Source organism: Pteropus medius, unplaced genomic scaffold (genome assembly GCF_902729225.1).
Source record: "Pteropus medius unplaced genomic scaffold, Ma_sr-lr_union100, whole genome shotgun sequence".
Lineage (NCBI taxonomy): Eukaryota > Metazoa > Chordata > Mammalia > Chiroptera > Pteropodidae > Pteropus > Pteropus medius.
In genome coordinates, this window is record NW_024355205.1 from 12,740,155 (window position 1) to 12,760,565 (window position 20,411).

General features: G+C 41.1%; 1 protein-coding gene across 2 annotated transcripts in view; it reads right to left on the reverse strand.

Moving 5' to 3' along the window:
• Positions 1-282: 282 nt before the first annotated feature.
• The window catches only part of PPM1L (protein phosphatase, Mg2+/Mn2+ dependent 1L), a 233,542-nt gene continuing 213,413 nt past the window's right edge, over positions 283-20,411 (reverse strand). The window contains exons 3-4 of one of the 2 annotated variants that reach the window (XM_039857431.1): positions 4,576-4,737; positions 283-1,406 (exon numbers count right to left, since the gene is read on the reverse strand). In XM_039857431.1, coding sequence (XP_039713365.1) covers positions 1,060-1,406; positions 4,576-4,737 — 509 coding nt within the window. In that variant the 3' untranslated portion in view covers positions 283-1,059. Of the gene's footprint in view, positions 1,407-4,547; positions 4,738-20,411 lie in introns of both variants that reach the window. The other variant, XM_039857432.1, reaches the window with a different exon arrangement.

A 20,411-nucleotide genomic window follows, 5' to 3' on the forward strand; every position in this document is an offset into this window, starting at 1 on the left:
TAGGCTGCTGCCTCTCAGAACACTTCTTGAAAGACACTTGAAAGTCATGAAGATAGGAGAAAAAAACTCACAAAAACTGGCAGCTGGAGCTCAATTCAGGGTGGTAAGCTGGTGAGCTTTCTCTCCCAATGCAAACAACAGACTTCCCAAAGGGCACTGTGACTTACTCAGCCATTATTTTCCTCTACCTACTCTTAAAGATGAAAAGGATTATGGCATTGTGATTTGCCTTTTTCACTTCCCTTAATAGGTTTTTTGGAAACATAAGACAAAAAATCGTGGTGTCTGGTAGTGAACTTTAACAGCTGCCTATTACATAAGGTAAGGTGGAAGCAAAAGGTTAAGGTCATGCACAATTAGGATCAACGCACAAAGACTGGTCAGGTGGTACACAAAGTCTATTTAACTCATGAAGGCAGCGAGGAATAAAGGGTATTTCTGCTGCGCAGGCGGCTCTCATCGTCCTCACTTCCCTCAGTCTCCGAGAGCAGCCATGGAATAATAAACCATTCCAAATCTGTTTCTGGGCTGCTGCTGAGTAGAAAACCTGGGCTCAGAAGGACAAAGCATTCTCAGGACACCTCTGTCCTCAGCAAAGGCCACCGCCGCATGAGCCCTGACTCACAGGCGACGACGCTGTGGCCCGTCTCCTGCAGCTCTGGGAGGCCTGTCCTGCTCACTGCTCCAAAGAGAGGACACCAAGTCTTATACCTGAAGGGCCCTGTAAGTGATCTTGAAAAGAATCTTAAAAGGGAGAATATATGGCACGTATGCCATTCACTTCATACACGTGAATCTACAACTATATATTTATATATTTTTGAACGTCGGATGAAAGAGTTGGGAAACACGAAGAAACCATATTCCAGTCTCTCACTTCATCGGCCAAGAGCACCCTCTGTTCATCATCACTGAATACAGACCTAAGACTGCCAGGGAGGGGGAATCCCATGTCTGGGATGGATGATCCTAACTGTAACTTCCGTACTTTTCACTACATTAAAAGAGACCAGTGGGTAGAAAGTTCTTTAGTCCAAGGCAGCTGACACCCCGAAGGGTTCACTGCTCTTCTGTTTTGCTGCTATTCCTGAACTTCACCACCATGACTGTTATATTGTCAGGGCAGCCTCTGTAAAATGACTGTAAAACTATGCTCTTGGCTCCAAAGTGAGGTTCATCCAAGCGCTCCTTGATGAATCGAACAGCCTCTTCATTGCTGAAAGCATCCCAGAGGCCATCTGATGCCAAGATCATGAACTCGGGCTGGAGCTTGTCCAGGTCAAAGGTCAGGATATCTGGATCTGGGATGACAACGTTGAGATTTTTCAGTGGATAATCCCCCAGGGATCGAGACATGGCCAGGATTCCCTGGACCCTCCAGGAACCGTTGAAACTGATGAAACCACCTGGAAAAAGAATGAGCCCATTAGCCCGACCAGCTGATATCTCACACACCTGGTACAGTCGGGCATGTATACGAAAGGCTGACCTATTGCATGTGACATATTGCATGTGTTCCCCTCGCCCTACCCTGGCTCTGCCAGGAAGGAATGGCTCTCCTGGTCCACGGCTTGGGGTTTGACACTCTATCAGTAGATGCTCTTGCCCTCATGCTTGGTATCTTAAAGCAATTCAAGAAAATATCGATAAGAATATTGAGGGTAAGAGACACGTATGGGTGAGGGCATCAGTTTTAACTTAACGACCACCTGACAAGCTCAGTGATTGACAGACAGTAGGGAGTCCTAGAGGATTCAAGGAGAGTGGAAAAAGAGTCCTGAAAGGCAGGTGAACGGCTACCAGAAACAACCCCTGGGATCCATCATTTAACTTGAGGCCGCTTTTGACTGTGCCTATGTAGAGCTCAAAACAACACCCCAAGCAGGATCGGTATTAAAGAACTTTGTATTTTAGCATGGTGTTTCAAGGCCTGGGATCTTGGGTCAGACTGCTTGGATTTGATGTCTGGCTCTATTGCTTCTAGCTAAGTGTAACTTTGGATGAGAAACTCTCATCCAAAGAGAGTTTCCTCAGTTTCTTTGGCTGCAAAATGGAGACATTAAGAGTACCTATTCCATTGAATTGTGAGAAATAAAGGAGTTATTCCATATAAACCACTTAGCACAGTACCTGAATATAACATGCACTCGGTATTATCTATTATTATTTTTCTTTAAGGTAGTTAGGACTTTGTTCTTTCACATATTGTTTGTCAGATAGTTATTAAATAGATTCTTTATGCAAAGTGATTTGCAGGCTATAAAGTTATACAAGATCCAGACTTTTCTCTAAAGAAGTAGACGAGCTGGCAGGAAGGAAAAGCCATGTATATTAACAGCTACAAACACAAAGCAGTATTCTTTCAGGGAGAGACTAGTCCCTGCTAAGTGCTGTAGGCAGATAGAGGTTGCGATGATCAGGGAGGAGTGAGCATTAAAGCTGGGCTGTGAATGATGGGTAAGACTTCTACAGACAGGGAAGTATGAAAACATTCCAGGACGTGTCGTCTCATGGAAAAGAGCATGGCCTCTGGAGTCAGACAATCCTGGGTCTCAATTCAAGTCTCACCATTTGCTAACTATGTGTCCTTGGGCACACAAGCCTCTTGGAGGCTCCACTTTCTTGGTTGTAAAATGAAGATAACGTTATAAATTGGTCTCATAAGTCAAGGAAAGAGAAAGTGTGTGTAAATCACTAGGCCCGACTCCCAGCACAGAGCGAGCACATGATAGATGGCAGCTGATATTACTGTTGTTGTTGGAAACAGCACCAGGAATGGCTATAGAAAGCCCAACATGTATTTGGCCCAGACTGGTTGCAGTGAATTGCCATGCAAAGCAGGAGTGGGGATAGACGTCCTGAAAGAAAGCCTAAGGTGAGAGAAAACACACATCAAGATAATAAAACCAATCATCTTTCCTTAAGCCTTGCTATAGAATACCTCCTGGACATAGCAGGTTAGATTAAGCTCCTCTGATACAGTGTCCAAATTTGCTGCTATAAAAAAAATCACTGCAGGGTGCAGGTGGTGGGTATGGCATGAAAGAAGAAGGAAGATAAAATGCGAGTGACATTTCAGAACAGAGCACTGGATGCTAGGATGACATTTCCAGGTGTATTGTAAACACATCCTTGCCTGCTTACAGAAGAGCAGGCTAACTGTATCTTAAGTTCAGGTTCACAGCGGACTCATGGGGAGATGGTGTCTTCGTAAACAAGGAAGCCAGAATATTTCACTCATACGGCCTGCAGTTCATTAAAGCTTGATAGATGTTCCTGTAAAATTGTTCCATCTCATTAACAGAAAACCTGACCAAAGCTTTCATTAAAAATTATTCTGTCTCTCAATCAGTTACTGAAGCAGGATGGTGTAATAAAATTCAACATTTTTGACTCAACAGTACAGCTTCCTACTGAGAAAACTCAAATGTTGATTAGGTTCCGGGCAGAGCTGACCTGTAGAGATTGAGAGTCAATCTGCAGACTACTCCTAGGCAGCAGGGGCCTATCCTGGTCAGAGGCCCGGGGTACATGAGTGCCCTCCTGGCAGCTGGGCCAGCCACCTGGCATATTATGCAGAGCCTACACATTGTCAGAGAGGAAGGAAGGATTCCCCCTTTCTGCAGGTAGAAAAGAATCCTCCCAAATCAAATTATAAAAATATAACCACCGATTAATAATATTCCTTCGAGGCTTTGTCCTAGTGGCACCTTCGTGAGGCCTACAATGACCACCCCTGACACTCCCCATTTCCCTTACCTGCTTTATGTCTTTCCATAGCAGTTATCATCTTATAATAGACTACATTTTTACTTATTTATTTTATTTCTTAATGTCTGTCTACTACATTCTCTACCTCTATCCCAATTCCAGAATGTAAGTATATATTCCCAGCCCCTAGTTGTTGAAAAATGAAAAAAAGAAAAAAAGGACCACCCCCCCTCCTCCAAATTATTCACTTATATCAGGCACTGCACTAGGTGCTGGGAGGATAGAAATGAACAGACTAAGTTTCTGCCTCAAAGAGTTCAGCTGAGAAGGCAAAACAGATAAGAGAACTTGGTATGAGCATACATTATGAAAGGTGATCCAAGAGGTCCACACAAAATATTGGGAAAAGACTGAAGGGGTACCTAACCCAGACTAGGGGAGCCTATGGCACAGTGTGACAGGGAAGGCTTCCAAAAGGACACTCTTAAATTAAGTCTCATAGGACAAGTAATTGTCACCCACTCCACAGTGCGGATGGCACTTCCGAAGGCACAGAGGTATCAGAAACATGGTTCATTTGGGAAATGGCTAGCAGTTTGGCTGGAGGAATGTGGGTTATGGCAGGCAGGGGACCAAAGATCTCATTAGCTTTTAAACTAGTAAAGGGCTTTTTTGGCCCTTTTGGAATCTTTGGCCATAAAGAAGGGCAAATTTGTAGCCATTTATTTGTTGGGAGATGCACAAAGCCCCGTCTCAGCTACCTCAGCAGCAGCCTCTGTGCTAATTTACTAATCGCTGGTAACGGAGCATCTTATGTGCCAGGATAGCCCCCTCACCCATGTTCGGAGGCGTTCACAAGCTCACCAGCTCTCTTTATCCTCTTTCTCTCCTTCAGTTGGTAAGGCTTGTGATCATGAGACAAAGGAATGGCGTTCCCGTCCTTGTCACATAGGACCCCACGCGAATCACCCACATTGGCCACAGTGAGGTCTTTATCTGATAGTAGAGCAATCAAACACGTGGTACCTGAAAAACAGAAGGGAGAGAGGCAATGTAGGAGGTCAGCAATGCTTGGAGGTCAGGCTGCTTCCTGTGGTTACTGGATTCGTCAGTCAACTGCTCCTGCTGGGTGAGAATCTGACTCCAGCCACTCTGGGAAGGGCTATTCATTTCAACAACACACCAAATCCGACACTCAATTTTCTTAACCATGTTAGAGTGTCACTGAAATAGGCTAGGATAACATTATCATTTTTCGTCTATGTTACACTTAATTTAAACACATATTACATTTAAAAGGATTAGAAGAGAATCAAAATCAGTTTGAAGCTTCAGACAATTGATACATATTTTCTGCTTTTCATTGGCGTCAGTTTCTGTGAAGTCCCAGTTGAAAGTGCGGAGGATGGGGATAGAGAGGGCTCCTCAGCTGGAAGGCCTGGAACAGCCAGTAAATGACAGATGCCAGCAGCCAGATCCCACGGAGCATCTAGGATCCATCTGGAGCCTTGAGGGAGCCGCCTATACAGTCTGACAGCAAAGACTGGTGGTCAGAAACAAGTCAGCTCCAGGGTGTGATGGGGGAAGGCTATAAGGGTGGAAGCAGAAACACCTACTGTAATGACAGAAACGAGGCCTCAATAGATAGGAGGTAGGGGTGGGGGTGGTTAGAGTCAAAGGGAAGCAACACTGAAGACCTGCTTGCTGAAGCCCACACGAGACACAAAAGGACAAGTTTTACTCAAACCGGTCTTGGAATGAGGATGGATAAAAGCGAATAGAGTTGGACAGTCTGGTCTAGTTGGAGGCTGCCCTCCTTACCTGCCTGGTGCCCTCTGTCCAGCTCTTACCTTTTCTCCTCCCTCCCTCCTGACAGTGTATGTAAAGCCTGCTGAAATGCACGACCCTTAGGTCATGTTCCATAACAGAATACAAACTGCATCTAAACAGCTCTTTAGTCTTCACAGAACACCAAAAAAGGCTGAATTCTTAAACAGACATACAGAATAAATACAGGTTGATATCAAGAGCAGGAGGATAATTAGCATATTCAGTTACGATAGTTCTATTCCATTCTTAAGCCTGTTTGACCCTCATCAGAAATGGAAGCACATGAAATGTTGGTTAACTCAGGAATTCTGAAACAAAAAGCTTTGTGAAAGAAAAAAAGACTCAGAGATTATTGAAGCAAATCACAAATCTTTTACCTGAAAAAAACTATAAGAGTAAAACAAAAGAACAATTCATAAAATTACAAAAAATTATTCTCAGTTTTTGATATCAGCTGCATTTTGGTCTTCAACTAGCCTCACTTTGTCCTCAAGCATCTGATTGGGTTAAATGGTCTAACACAATCAGAGCCTAAATTCTCTGATAAGACATGCTCATAGAGTTTGAAAAGTGAAAAAGAAACATGATGTCACTGACTATTACATGGCCTAGGGGCATCATATCAATACAACTCTTGGAGCTGTCTATCTCTAAGGCCCTCTTCCCTTCTCAACTCTGTACACTTTGAAAGAGCACGTCCCTGGCTTTTGCTTCCACTACCACTGAAGTCTCCGCCGTCAACTTAGTTGACTCTCCTGAGGTCCATACCAACTGCTTATAGGTGTTTCCATTTGCTGCACTACAGAGGATCCTGGAAAAGGCTTTGGGGTCGCCACGTGAGGGAAGCAGAGGGATCCACCTGGATGAGCTTTCCTAACCGTATTTCAGCCACAGCAGTTCTCTATCTGTTGATGGCTGTATCGGGCTACTATTTGGATTTTTTTTTTTTTTTTTAAAGAGGGGAGAGGTCATTCTTATAGCTAGGAAAAAATTAAAATTTAATTGTATATGTCATTAAGAACTATTGAAATGTTTTAAGCAGGATAATGACATGATAAGATCCATTTTAAAAATAATTTCAATGGCATCATAGAAGATAAACTGGAAGCAAGGAGAACAGGTAGAGTTAATGAGGATCTGAATGAATGTAGTAAACACAGGAATACAACCAGAATAGATCGATTATAGAGAATGAAGGAAACAAGGGAGAGGGGGAAAGGTTTAATGTTCTGCGGTCTAGATGGGGAGAACTAGGTGCTCCACGGACAAGGACTTCAGAGGATATCTGCTTGGGGCTTCTGAGAAAGGCTCTTTCCCACTAAAAGAGACACAGTGCAGAAAATGATGTGCTTCTTTGGCCTAATGTTGGCTCATGTGTTTCCCAGAACCGTGGCAGTCATCTTACAACTATGAGGGGCTATGATTCAGGTTCAACACACTGTGACAAGAACGAGAGAGCAGAGGGCTAAAGAGCTTGCATCCCTGAGACATCACAGAACTGCTGAACCACCCTGGAATCACCCTATTACTGTTCTGTGAGACAGTAAATGTCTTTACTGATTAAGCCCTCTTTAAGTTGGATGTTTTGTTCCTTGTAGTAGCCTGATTCAGGGGCTTAAAGTCCAACAAGGGACTTACTGATGAGAGATTTAGAGTATTGGCTATTTTGCTTTACTCACGTGTTGGATATATTTAAGATTCATGGCCTGCCATCATTTGTTAATAACACAATCCTACTGTTTTTATGAGTACACGAGATCTACCCCATAACTTGAATTTCAGGAATATACCACTTTGAGAAAGTGGGACTGTCTATGTTAACAGCAGAATCTTAGACGTGGTCAAAATGGGTGAGCCCCAGACAGTGGAATTAGAGTTGGAGATAGTGTTTGGAATCACTGAAATGTCACCACTTCCTTCTATAGAAACCTGCCTGCGTCCTGGCTGGAGGCCCAAGCATGTTAAGACAATAAACCAGGATGCTTTACTGTAAGCAATTTATTGTTTGTACTTTGTAGTCTTAGCTTGGGATTATAAGAGACAGTTAATAATCTAATCTTACTTCACAGAACAAACTAGCTTGTTTTTGAGAAACTCCAGGAATACACTTTGCCTAAGAGAAAATAAACAAAATCACTTTTTCTTTCATATGCATGAGAAAAAACTCTTAAGATCCTGGCTACTAGTTTTGAAATAAAAGTCTTACTCCACCGCGGTGCTATTTATCAAAAATACCAGGGTCTAACAGTATTTCTTCATTCTGAACCTCAGGATATTTCTGTATGAACTATTTAACTTAGATGAGAACGTAATCGCAAATCCAGAAGATATCTCAGAAATTTAATGTAATAACCTCACTTCACAGATTTAAAAAATAAATAAATAAATAAGTAAATTCACACAGATTAGACTTGGATGTCCTCGATGAGTGACCTCTAGCAAGTTATGTAACTTTTAGGCCTCAGGAAATGGCACCACAATCCACCCAGGTGCTCAAGCTTGAAGCCATCTTTGGTTTTGCTCTTTTCCTCATTCCTGCTTTTCAGTCCATCAATAAGTTCTGTCACTCTTACCTCTAAAATACATCTTAAGCTCTTCCAGTTATCTTGTTCTCATTGTGTTGACTCTAGTCCAAGTCACTGTCATTTCAGCCACTGGACTACTTCAGCAGTCCAGGCAAGGAACAACGGTGGCCAGGGCCTGTGCGGTCTGGCCCCCATTCTCTCTCTTGCTTAAGGCCTACCTTCTCTTGCGAAAACATGCCACGTCTTTTGTCGTCTGTGGACCTTTGTACTTGCTGTTTCCTTTGCTAGTACATTTCTTTGTCCTTGACATTGCCTGACTAATGCTTATGGTGATGTCTTAAGTGTGACATCTTCGGAGAAGTCTTCTCTGACTGGGGGAATCGTGTCTTCTCTTTATTGCTTGCATTGCCTTCACAGCACACATCTATGTAACTCTCTTGTTTATTTATTTAAACAATGTATTTAATGTCAATCTTCTCTTGTACAACCGAACTTCTCAAGGGTAGGGATACTGTCGGCTTGTTTTCCCTAACACCGAAGTCTAGAACATCACAAGTACTCAATGTTAGCTGAATAAATGAATTAATAGATGAATGAATAAATAACCAAGCACTATCTCTTTGGTCTTGATCTGACATTACACTAAGCTCCTGCTATCTTGCCCCGAGCATGTCAGCCCAGTTCAATACCACACAATATACCATCCTCCAGATACCATAGTGGGGAGATGCACAGCTACAGCAAAAAAACATTCTACACATTGATCGAAACATGATGACCTTCCTGTACGTGTATAACACATGCTCACAGGCACAGCGCCAATAAGTGGAGAGAACTTTCAGCCCAGGACTGTCCAGAGTTCCTGCCTCCAGTTCAGGCTCCTGGCCCAATGCAAATGAAACATGGGGAGGGCTCTCAATCCCACCACAGATTCCAAAGCTGTGGCTCTTTGTGAAGCCATAAAGGCTCATCACAGTGGTCATTAAACGAGAAATTTGTGTCTGCTTCTGACCTCAAATTGTACTTCAGCGAAACAGGCACGTTTTTGTGTTGTCCTATTAATTCTTGTTTTCCTTAGGGAAAACACAAAAATGCAAATTATTTATCAGTCTATCCTTCTTAACTAGCATTCTCTCCTCTGATTTAGTTTCTGGGAGGCAAACAAAGCAAAGGTACACAAGGAGATCTATTCTGGATTTAGCTAAATAATCTGGTTGGAAAATATTAGGCCCTTAATTCATGTGATGAGTTGAGCTTGAGAAAAATGTAAATCCCAATGAAGGTTAAGTAACTTGAGGTATCTCAGACATCTTTTGAAAACCTAGTTATAAATACTTTATAAAAACTCAGTTTAAATAATAACAAAGGAGTAATAATAATTTGTTCAGTACTATAAATGCCACTGGTAGCTCACAAACATACTTGTAGTTGAGGTCCTAACACCTTAGTGTGGGGAAGGGGCAGGCATTATTCTTTTCCTTTGAGCAGATGAGGAAAAACTGAACTCAGAGACTTCAAGTGTCTTATCCATGGTTATATTGTTCAATGCATACGTATTGAATGACTAAATGACTTTAAAAACCCCAGGAATCCAGAATCATTTCTCCAGTAACAATAACAATGATAGACTCTACTGCTTAAGCATTTTACTATAATGTTAAATATTTTATTTATTTTATGTAACTTAATTTATGCTGCTCTATGAGACAGGCATAACTATCCCCATTTTACAGATGGGGAAACTAGGTCTCAGATAGGATAACAACCTGCCCGAGTCACACACCTGGCCTCACTGGCTCCACTAGGCCACACCTTATAATTAGCTTGTCCTGTTCTCCCTCTACCCCAAGGAGAATGATTTCTTTGACTAGTTTCTGCATTTCTGTGTTTTGAATTGTCTCCATCCACTCGACTCCATTTGCAGTATACATTGGTGCACATCACAGAAAAGTTTGTAAATCAGGAAAAAAATTTGTTTGGTGTGACATGAATTTCCTTTAACATAATTGTGGCTCTGTATTAACTCACACAAAGCTGGTATGTTCAACTTTTCAATAATGATCAAACAGAGGCATCTCAACTTCACTGGACTCAAAACAAGCGGCTCAGATTAGTTGACCTTTTCAGTCTGAATATTTTGCTGGCCCTGAATTAGAATTGCAAACTCCAGAGCCTTCAGGGGAGTAGGCCAGGCAGAATGAAAATCTGGCCCTCTTGGAGCAGCTTTACCTGCTCCCGCCCTCCCAGCCCCACCCCACTTTTGATAGAAACAAAAGTTTCTGAAAATAACTTTTCTACTCCGAAAGTGACAACAGGCATCAGGTTTTAGTGTTGTACAAGAAGAAGTGGTGGGGCTTGTGGCAAATTGAAGAGCACATGCTAAGCGGCCAGCAGGTCCTCAGCAATGAACACGATTCTCATGTGGGAATGTAGGCCCAATGTGAATAGTTCTTCAGATTTTTCAAGGGAGGCCATTTTATGTGAACTCTCCTGATTTTCAAATGTTGGCAACTTTTATTTTAAAAAACAGTGCAAGCCGAACAAAAGGCAACTGTAGATCAAATAATTCTTTGACCCATTAGACTAACAGCCTCTTTCAGGGCCAGGATGATGCCTTATTCATTGCTGTATTCTTTTTTCTTTTTTAAAACTATTTTTATTAGAAGGTGCTATATTCTTATGATAATAGTATTTTACACACTGCACAGACTCCTAGTACAGGGGAGGGGCTAAGGATTGAGGTGGTGGTACCCTTTCAATTTACAAGTTGTATTAATTATGACATTTGTACAGTTTATACTTTTGTATTATGTAAATATATATATTCTAACCATGTCAGTATATACACTTATTTAGAAAAATATTAACAGAGTTATCTAGGTGATAGGATTTTAGACCATTTTGCTTTTTTCTTTATACCTTTCAGTAGTAAAATGTATTTAATGTTATTTAAAACCACAATTTATTCACAACATTTCAGATGCATATCCACTATATAAAGCAAAGTATAAAAAAAATGTAAAACAAAAAACAGAACTGACAATCGGTGCAGAGAGTAGGATGGCACAGGTAGAAAAAAGGCCTGGAGGAACGGCCCTGACAACGATGGCAGCAGCACTGTCGAGAGTTCAAATTCAGATTGACTAACAGTGACTTCCATCCATGACTTGGTGACAAACAAGTGAGCCTCAGCGTGTTTAGGCTTCCCCTGTACAGCCTCGCCTCATCTCTGAGCAGCGCCATCTACAGTTTCTACCAGAGCAGAACGCCCTGACCTGGGTGCCAATCAAAACCCATTCCCTTCCATCCCCTGCACTCCCCACTCTCTCTTTCTGTATGTGCACAGATATGATTTAAAAATTAGAGACAGGAGAATTCTTATTTTTGAGAGTTCCCCTCATTTGCTTATAATTCGCGTGGACATTCTGAATACAGTGCCATACTGCTCATGCTAATAGTGATTGCCCTCTGTGACAGCAGTCTAATGAGAGAGAGAGTGTTAAAGAGAGTTAGAGAGAGAGAGAGGAGAGAATGGATTTCAGGGAAGGTGTTACAATAGCCAAAAGGCCATTCATTATACAAAGCATAGGAAAATCAACACATTTATAAGATGAGGAGAAATATAATAGGTTTATCTTGTAAAGATTTGACAATGAATGTTGTTGGTTCAATAACATAATTTCAGGGCCTAGATGACATCAGGTGACTGACAGAAATTACATTGGTGTGCAACATATTGGAAAAAGAGCAGGTGAGAGCAGTCATAAATGGACATATCACCAGAATGATAAGATCGCTGTCAGCAGAGGCTTCTGGCCCCCACCTCCCACAGCCAACACTGAGATGAGCCCTGAAACACAGATGATAACAAGCCAGGCAGCTTGGAGATAAGACACCTGGCCCCCATCCACTATCGGCATAATCTGTAAGTCTGCCAAAGTTAGACCTGCTTAGAGTCTGTTCACCAGTCTTTCTTGTAATAATTAATGCCATGGCAGAGACGGACTTGTTAGGAAGGATCCGTTGTCCGAAAAACTAAAGAGTGAGCTCTCATCTTTCCTTCTTTATTCCTTTTCTCTCACCTATTGCCTGAGCCATTGCACCCACCTCCTGCTCTAAATTCTCTGGGAGGTAGGCCCTCTTCAGAATTAAATTAATATGTGGGCTGTGCTGAGAATCACCTGACATATTAGTCTAACCACAGGAGGCTACTGAATTAATACTAACTAATTAACGATTCATACCATGAATCAATAGCGCCACTGTAATAAAACTTGTAGTAATGAGTCTGAGTTATTTTTTGCTACGAGAGCCTTGAATGCAAAGTTACTGGAAAGAGATCTGTGTGTGCAGAGACATGTATAGACCAACTTATGAGAACTACCGTATACTGACAATTCACTGTGTGTCAGGCTCTATGCTCAGTCCTAGGCATATGTAATTTCTTTAATCCTAAAGGCCTATGAAGTACTATTATCCCCATTTTGCAGACAACAAAATTGATTAAGGGATCAGCCCAACATCACAGGGCTGCTGACAGGCAGAACTCACCCAGTGTTGCCATAGTGTTGCTCTCAGCCTTGAGGCAGGCTTTCATGATTTTATGCAAACCAGAAAAAGGTATATCTTCCTTAACACACTTTACTACCATCTCCATAAAATGGCCATAATACATATTCAAACTGACAATGATCACAGTGTGAATGGTGCCTCTAAGAGCCATGTAGTCAAACCAGTACAACATACGGGCAACCCTGCTTCTGGGTCATTTCCTGTTCCCAACCATCCCAGGAGAGCGTCACTCCATGAGGAGTTGCAGCAGAACAGCACATCAGAGGGTTTCTACTTCACACAGAGATTGGTAGCAGCCCCAAAGCCCGACGTGGAAGAGTGGAATGTCGACAGGAACACACCTGGGTGTTACAGAGAATGCATCAAGGCCTTCCTTCATCAAGACCGGAAGCACTAGGATGGCTTCTTTGTGGGCTTTCACTTAGAGAAAGCAGCAATGGGACACATCTATACACAGGGAGGCTTATGTGAGTCCCTACACTGGGCACAGACAGAACCCCCCACCCCCACCCCAATGGAGCCTCTTTGGATCTTCCTTTGCAACCAGAAGCTGGCTCAACTTCTCGTCACCACATTCTGGAGGGCAAAGTGACAGGAACAACATTTTGTGAGAAAAAGGTCTGTTATAAATTAGGATTGTCATTGCATGCGATTTTTGCCTAATCAACCACTGAATTTGACACTGGCTGAATGTGAGGCAGTCAACTTGATGACAAATTTTATTAAACCCTAGTGTTATGTAGTTTAATTCTAGATTTAGGTATGCTTGAGTTCTTCCTCAGCAAACATGTAATTAATAAAATGACTCGAAGAAATTAAAAAGTGTATGAGTCCAGAAATGAGGTGTGCCACTCCAACTATGAAAAACCTCTTTAATGGGAGCAGGGAGTCTAATTCAAGATTTTAGCATCTAACGGAGTATTTATTTAATTTCACACTTCGCCAGAGTTAAAATATAGATGTGTCATCAGGTGCTCTTGAATACCATTTTGAAGTTGAAATGTTCTTTAACTTCACATTTCAACGGCTTTAATAAAAATGTTTATTTCACACTTGAGAGTGGCCCGTGGACATCCTGCTAATCCTTCCTTTTCAATTAAGTATGAACATGTTAAAGAAAGTCGCCCTCCATTAAACTAAATCACATGCACTGGGGAGTCTTCGGCTATACTTTCTGGGCATTTTGGGTACAAGTAAGTAGAGATGCTTTTGTGATACTCATTAGCATACTTCTCATAACTATTGGTGACATTTAGTTCAGATGAAGGCATGCTACTGAAATTAATTTATAATTACATAATCACATCCTGGATTATAAGTCTAGTATCTTTTAATGGTAAATAAAATTAATTTCATGGTTCTTCGATTTTTCCTACGTAGGCCAGAGAAGCATTGGCTATATTTTTTCACGCCTTCGTGCTATTTGATGATTAATCAAGTGAGATACCTCACTTTTCTTCAAATTCCCAGCAAATTATAAGTACTGTCTCTGCTTCTTTATAAACCTATGGGAGCGTGGTATAATAGAAACTTCTGAAATTGAGCTTTCCTAAAAGGGGCGTTCACTTTTCAATAAAAGGAAAGAGGAAAAAGGCAGAGAGAGAAAGTGGGAGAAGGCTGCCACCTGATTCATCTGGTACTTCACAGAGAATTACATTTTCTTTGACTTTTTTCTCTTAGCATAGAATCAAACCTCATCCCTATGGTTTCAATTAAAAACAAACCTGGCCTTTGAGGTTATTAATTTATCTTTATTTAAATTACCATATAATGATAAATCCATTACATATATATGTGTTGGAGGGTGACATTTGGTGATATTAATGAAGTTCCTGCCTGTTGTGCGTATATGACCCTCCTTCATTCAGTCCGAGGCACTCATTATCCCAGGGGAGATTAGGATTGCTGTGGCTCAAATGTAAAGAGAAAGAAATAGTCATGTTTAGCTTTTGAATTTCATGGTGACTGTGGAAACTCACAAAAGAGCTGGCCAGGTCAGTTAAAAATGAGGAGACTCTATAATGAGAGAACATTGTGTTTTAAGTAGGTCCAAAACCTCTCTTGACCTCCAACTGTTTAATATACGAACTTCATTTTTTGAACTGAAAAATAAGAACACTTCAAGGGGCACAACCTCCGTCTATCTAAGGCTCCTCTCAGGATCCCTGGAAAGTCGTCCTCCTGGCCAACAGCTGAGAAGTGAAGTTTCTCACAGCTCCCCACTGCCCTTCTGGATCACCCGAAGTCGAACAGGCTTCTGAAGGTAGTTTTTTCACTTGCCACCAGTCTAATGAAATCAATCTCTGACCTGACTAGAAAGCGAGGTTTTTAAGCATTAAGCATGATTCATGTGTTTAATTTTGTTTAGGGCTCCACCAGGGGACGTTTCTCTTTACCTATTTTACTTTTTAGAGTTCCTGAAAAAGTATGAAGTTTGCAGGAGCTTCACTCACACAGAGCTGGTTCTAGCCTACAGACAGTGCGGAACTGCTAGGGAGCAGGGAGCAGGCATCTGGGGTGAGGGTGCAGTTGGTCTGGACTCACACAGCCCCTAAAGGAGCTAGCTATAAACCCCAACGTGGCACAGCCCCTGACTTGTGGGGCTTCTGCCACGCTGGCTGCAACAAGATTCTGGCTGAGCTTATAAATGGTGCTTACATAGCCTCTGAACTCATCTGCTAGCTAGCCTGGAGGCTCAAGTTATTCATTCATTTAGCAAGCTTTTCACAAGCACTTTCTGCTATGCCAGGCATTCTGATAAGAGCTGGGGACTCAGAAACAGAAGATGAAATCCCTAGGTGAAGAAGTCACAGTATAATGGAGTGCCAGAGGGGAGAGCATAGAAAAACAATTATATTAAGGTTGAAGTTGAGAGAAGAGTCTGCTGTGGTTTGAAGAGGAGATAAATTTCAACTGATGAATGAGTTAGCCAAACAAAGTTGGTAGGGAGGAATTCCTGGCTTGGATTGTGTGTGAGTGTGTTTGTGTGTGTGTGTGTGTGCCTGGGGGAAGTTAAATAAATAAAAGGGCACTTTTTTCCTCTTCTATACTTGAGAAAGATTTTTAAAATATTCTTTTAAATGATGATGATTAGGACACCTGAATTAACTTGAGTCCAAATATATGTCAACTCTCAATATGGAAATTACTGGCATTAAGAAATGTCAAAGCTCTTAAACATTCCTGAGTTGCAAATATAAATATAAACCCACAATCTATTTAAGAAAATTGTGTTTAGAAAGGAAACATGAAAAAGAAGCAAATTCCCAGCCTGACTTTCGAATGCTCACAAATCACCCGCATAGAATTCTCTGTGATTACTTAATAGTGTAAAGGCTTTGACCACACGCGATAGTGCCCAATTTCAGCACTGTAGGTAGTAAATCATCGCACTTGATTTTCTCTTTCCCTATTTTCAGTGCACATGTTTAACCTTACAGAGTTAGGGAACATGTTTCTCTTGCTTGCTTGCAAATTGAAACTAATGTGCAATGGGAAATTCTCAGCCTTAACAACCTTAAATTGAGAACACATGTGATATCAGTCCCCTGAGACATTGAATAATATCCAGCTGAGGAGTTTTTAAAAAGGAGGGGAGGAGTGTCTTGGCAGTACTTAAGAATTAAATCTCTAAGGCTATAACTTAGAAATGATTATATAAAACTATGTATTGTACCTAAAATTTTTGATTAAAAAATGCTGAACTGGCACTCCTTGAAAGAAATGTCTGAATGTAAAGATGGAAGAAATATCTTAATGTAAAGACAAATATCTCTATCCAGAGATGAAGGAATGTATTTCACTAAGCACCAAGCAACCGGCTAGCTAATACTTTTAAAAGTATGATCATGAGCTCTGAAAAATTCTTGGGGCCTTAAAAAGGGTACACAAATGGAAAAACTCATTTTGGACTCAAATCTGGTAAATTTATGCCCAGTTTCCCAAAGGAGTATATGTTCCTGAGGTCCAGGACCACTTTTTTGGAAGTCAACTTTTAAAGATCCAAAGGCTTATGGAAATCAGATTTTAGCATTTATGTTGGATATATTTATTTAATTCAGGCTCCATCTTGATCAGCAGATGGGAAGCAGATTTTTTCAATGCTTTCTACCAAATCTTCAAATGGTAGACGTTAAGTATTATAATTTAAAATATGATAAGGTATGAGCTTCATACAATTACAAGAGAAAATGAACCTTGGAAGTTCTAATACTAGAATAGCTTCAGATGAACAAAAATACATGCCTCCTCCTTACTTCCTCATTCAGTCACCTTGCTTTCTAACAGGGTAGAGCACCAAGAACCGGGATCATTTTTCCAGGAGCCCCCAGGGCTGTCACTTCCTTAATTGGTGAAAGGCAGAACCACTGAAGAATTTTCACATGATTTTCAGAGTAATTACTGAAGAAGAGAGACTGGATTATAATGTACACCAAGGAAATGTGCTTGCAATAAAGAATTAAAAAATTTTCATGATGGAGTTAATTTTGCTTTTCAAAGAAAAAAGTGACTACACATTGTTATATGCAACTTATAACTAGTGCTCTGTTATAAATTTATGTGAGGCTTAACCGAACTTTAAAACTATATATGCAACATTCCCCATTTACTGAAAGATAATAATAACAGCTCATATTTAGTGAGCACACACTCCTACCGAGCATTGACCTAAGTGCTTTACACATATTAATTCAATAATCCTCACAGCAACTCTGTTGATAATACTCTCATTATCCCCGTCTACAGATGGAGGAACTAAGACACAAAGAGGTTAAGTAATTTACCCAAGGGCACATAGGTATTAAAGAGAGAAGATGAGACATGAACCCAGGCACCCTGGATCCAAGGTCGGTGCTATTAACTTCTATAGGTCTTGATCTTATTTCTGTGGTTTCTGGGGATGAAAAGAAAAGAAGACTACACACGTACAGCCTATTAACTGGAGACAACTGGAAAATGTTGAAATCAGCTGGCTAGACTACCATGACCCTTTCTGAGCATGCCAGGCTATAAATTGAAAAGCATTGCAAAACAGACTTAATATGTTCAAACCTGAGGATGTCCTGAAGATAGCAAAATCGTCTGTTAGGAATGCCCTGGAACTGGGAACCTTGGAACAGTTTCTGCAGAATCACTTTAACCCTGGTGTTCCTAGCAGGAATCACCATTTCTACTGAGGAGAGAAGAATATGCCACCCCCAAATGTGCCACCTTGACATGCAAATTATCGTGAGCTAAAGACAATCAAGTCCCAAAAGACTCAGGAAGAATTTCTTACTTCCCTTTTAACTCAAAAGAATTTAGATAAAGGGCCTGGTCCAAGAACAGAGCTAACACTAGAGATAACTACAAAGTTTGGGGTAGGTATGGAAAGCTAGGAAGAGTTCAGCGGGGCCTGCTTGTTTGAATTCCTCTCTGTGTCCCATGGTCTCTGGGTGGCACGGCAAACATTTGTTTACCAAACACTTGCTCTTCTCATCTTCTTGTGAATTATCTTCCTTCTCTCTGAAGCCCCAGACTCCTAGCCCCATTCTCCTTAGCTCGGGATGCCATATAAGCCTCAATTACTGCACTGTCTTCGAACCTCTCGTGTCTATGTGAGGCTCCCATACATACAAAAATAAATTTGTTTTCTTCCTGTTAATCTGTCTTATGTCAATTTAATTAATCAGCTGAAAGAACCTAGAAGGGTAGAACCTAGAAAAAATTTTCCTTCCCTACAATACTCATACATGAAATGATTTTATGTACATGGGAAATAAACCAATCATTCTGATATAAATTTTAGCTTGTACTTCTCCCATTTGTGTCATTTTAATATTGCATCTCCTGTTCTTTTTATTTATTCTTTCAGCAAGCATTTCTGTATCAATAACAAAGAGAAGCTGTAAGTATCTTGTCTTCAAATGATGAGACACAAGCCCTTGGCACTTCTGAAGACAGTCAAGACCACTTTCTAGAGACTTAAAAAGCAATAGTTACTTCTCTCAAAATTAGCTCTTTCCTCTTTGGCCAAGGGGCCCTGCACCACAAAAACCATGAAAAGTCTACACATTTTACCTCAGGTCTGAGAGCTTCCTGCATTGCCCACCAGTTCCTTTTGCTTAGGTTACTTATCTAATCAATAAGCAGAACCAAGCTCAGGCAAAACTGTGAGACGGCCCATATTTGTCTCAAAGGATTTCATACTCTATCTCCTCCCAGGGGTGGGGGTGGGGTCCTGACTCCATCCCCTAGCACCCCATACTTGAAGGCTTTTCTGTCCATTTTTCACAATCAGTACTCCAAAGTGTCCAAAATCTCCCACTTCTATACCTTCCCTCTCCTCCCCTACCCCTTCATCAGGGTTTCTATTACTTCTGTTTAAAGATCCTAGATATTAGGGGAACAATGAATAACCACAACTTGATCTACTGACATGAGGTCAGGAACCTGCGAAAGTAGGATTTCAGGGAATATCATATGCTAGTAGGAGATATATAATTGAGTAAAAAAGTTTTTCTTGTGCTTTTTAAAGTATATCAGGTAGGCGATGACTAACCTCAAAAATTTGTAAGGACAGCCCTTATAATAAATTTTTAATCACTTTGGGTGTTTACTAATTATGCAGGAGTGAACTGTTGAGTTATGAAGCAATGAATGAACGTAAGGGTAGGATCTCTTTTTGAAATACTGGCATACCAAACCATAACAGAATAAAATGAAGACAATTTCACTGCTGCCACTTATGGTGAAAGGAACTGTCTCCATTTTAACCATTTGGTTAAATCTACTGATACTATTACAAGGGAGTATTTAAAAATTTCTCCTCTTACTTTCGAGCCCTAAAATAAAGTGGGCTGTGTGACAATGGGAGGTGAGAGGGAGGACAAAAAGAGAAAAAGTCAGCTCAAGCAGACTTTGCTTTCTTTTGCCCATCCCCTCTCCCCCACCTCCTAGGCAGAGAAAGATGCTGATGTACTCTTGTTGCCCTATTTCACACTCTATGGCCCCTACAGAGAAGGATTCAACAGTACCATCAGCAGGTGAGTTAAACCAGCTGAACTCTGACCACAGATTATTGCTGTTGCTGCTTGAGGATGCAGAACACATGGCTGCCATGCACAAAGGTGGGGAAGGGTTGTTCTGCCAGAGATTGTAACGGAAAGTACACGAGTTTTAGATCAGACAACCTAGCTTAACGATCTAGCTAAATGCCTTCAGGTAAATAATCTAAGATTTATTGGTTTTGGCAACATATACCAAGACCTAAGAAATTATTTGGCACTTAGTCGTTGCTCAATGATTGTTTGTTCCCTGTGGTTTCTTTCTAGGTCATTACAAGGCTACCATAACCCCTAACACAAGCTTGTAACTGTATTATCTTCCTGAACTTTCTGCCTTAACTGCACCTAACTTTGCCTGGTTAGAAAGATAAAGGACATCTGATCCTTCTTTGGTACTTCTCAGAAATACAATCTTCTGACCTGCCCGAATTCCTGGGAGAAGAGACCTTAGTTGTCTTGTTGTCTCTGGTGGCAGCTTATAAAGATAACAAAACTGAATAGGGGGAATCATTTTGCATCCCCATTTCAGGAGGGATGGTGGGGAGCACTCTTTAGGGTCAAGACCACTTGCCGAAGATTTATTTCTCCTTTTGTTCTCTTAGAAGTCTTGTCTGTCATTGCATTCTTTTTCTAAGGTCTGGGGGGTTACACCAAAAGAACTCTGCAAACCTTCCTTTTCAGCTCAAGGGAGGTTGTTTGTATAGCCTGTGTAGTGATTAGAGTATAG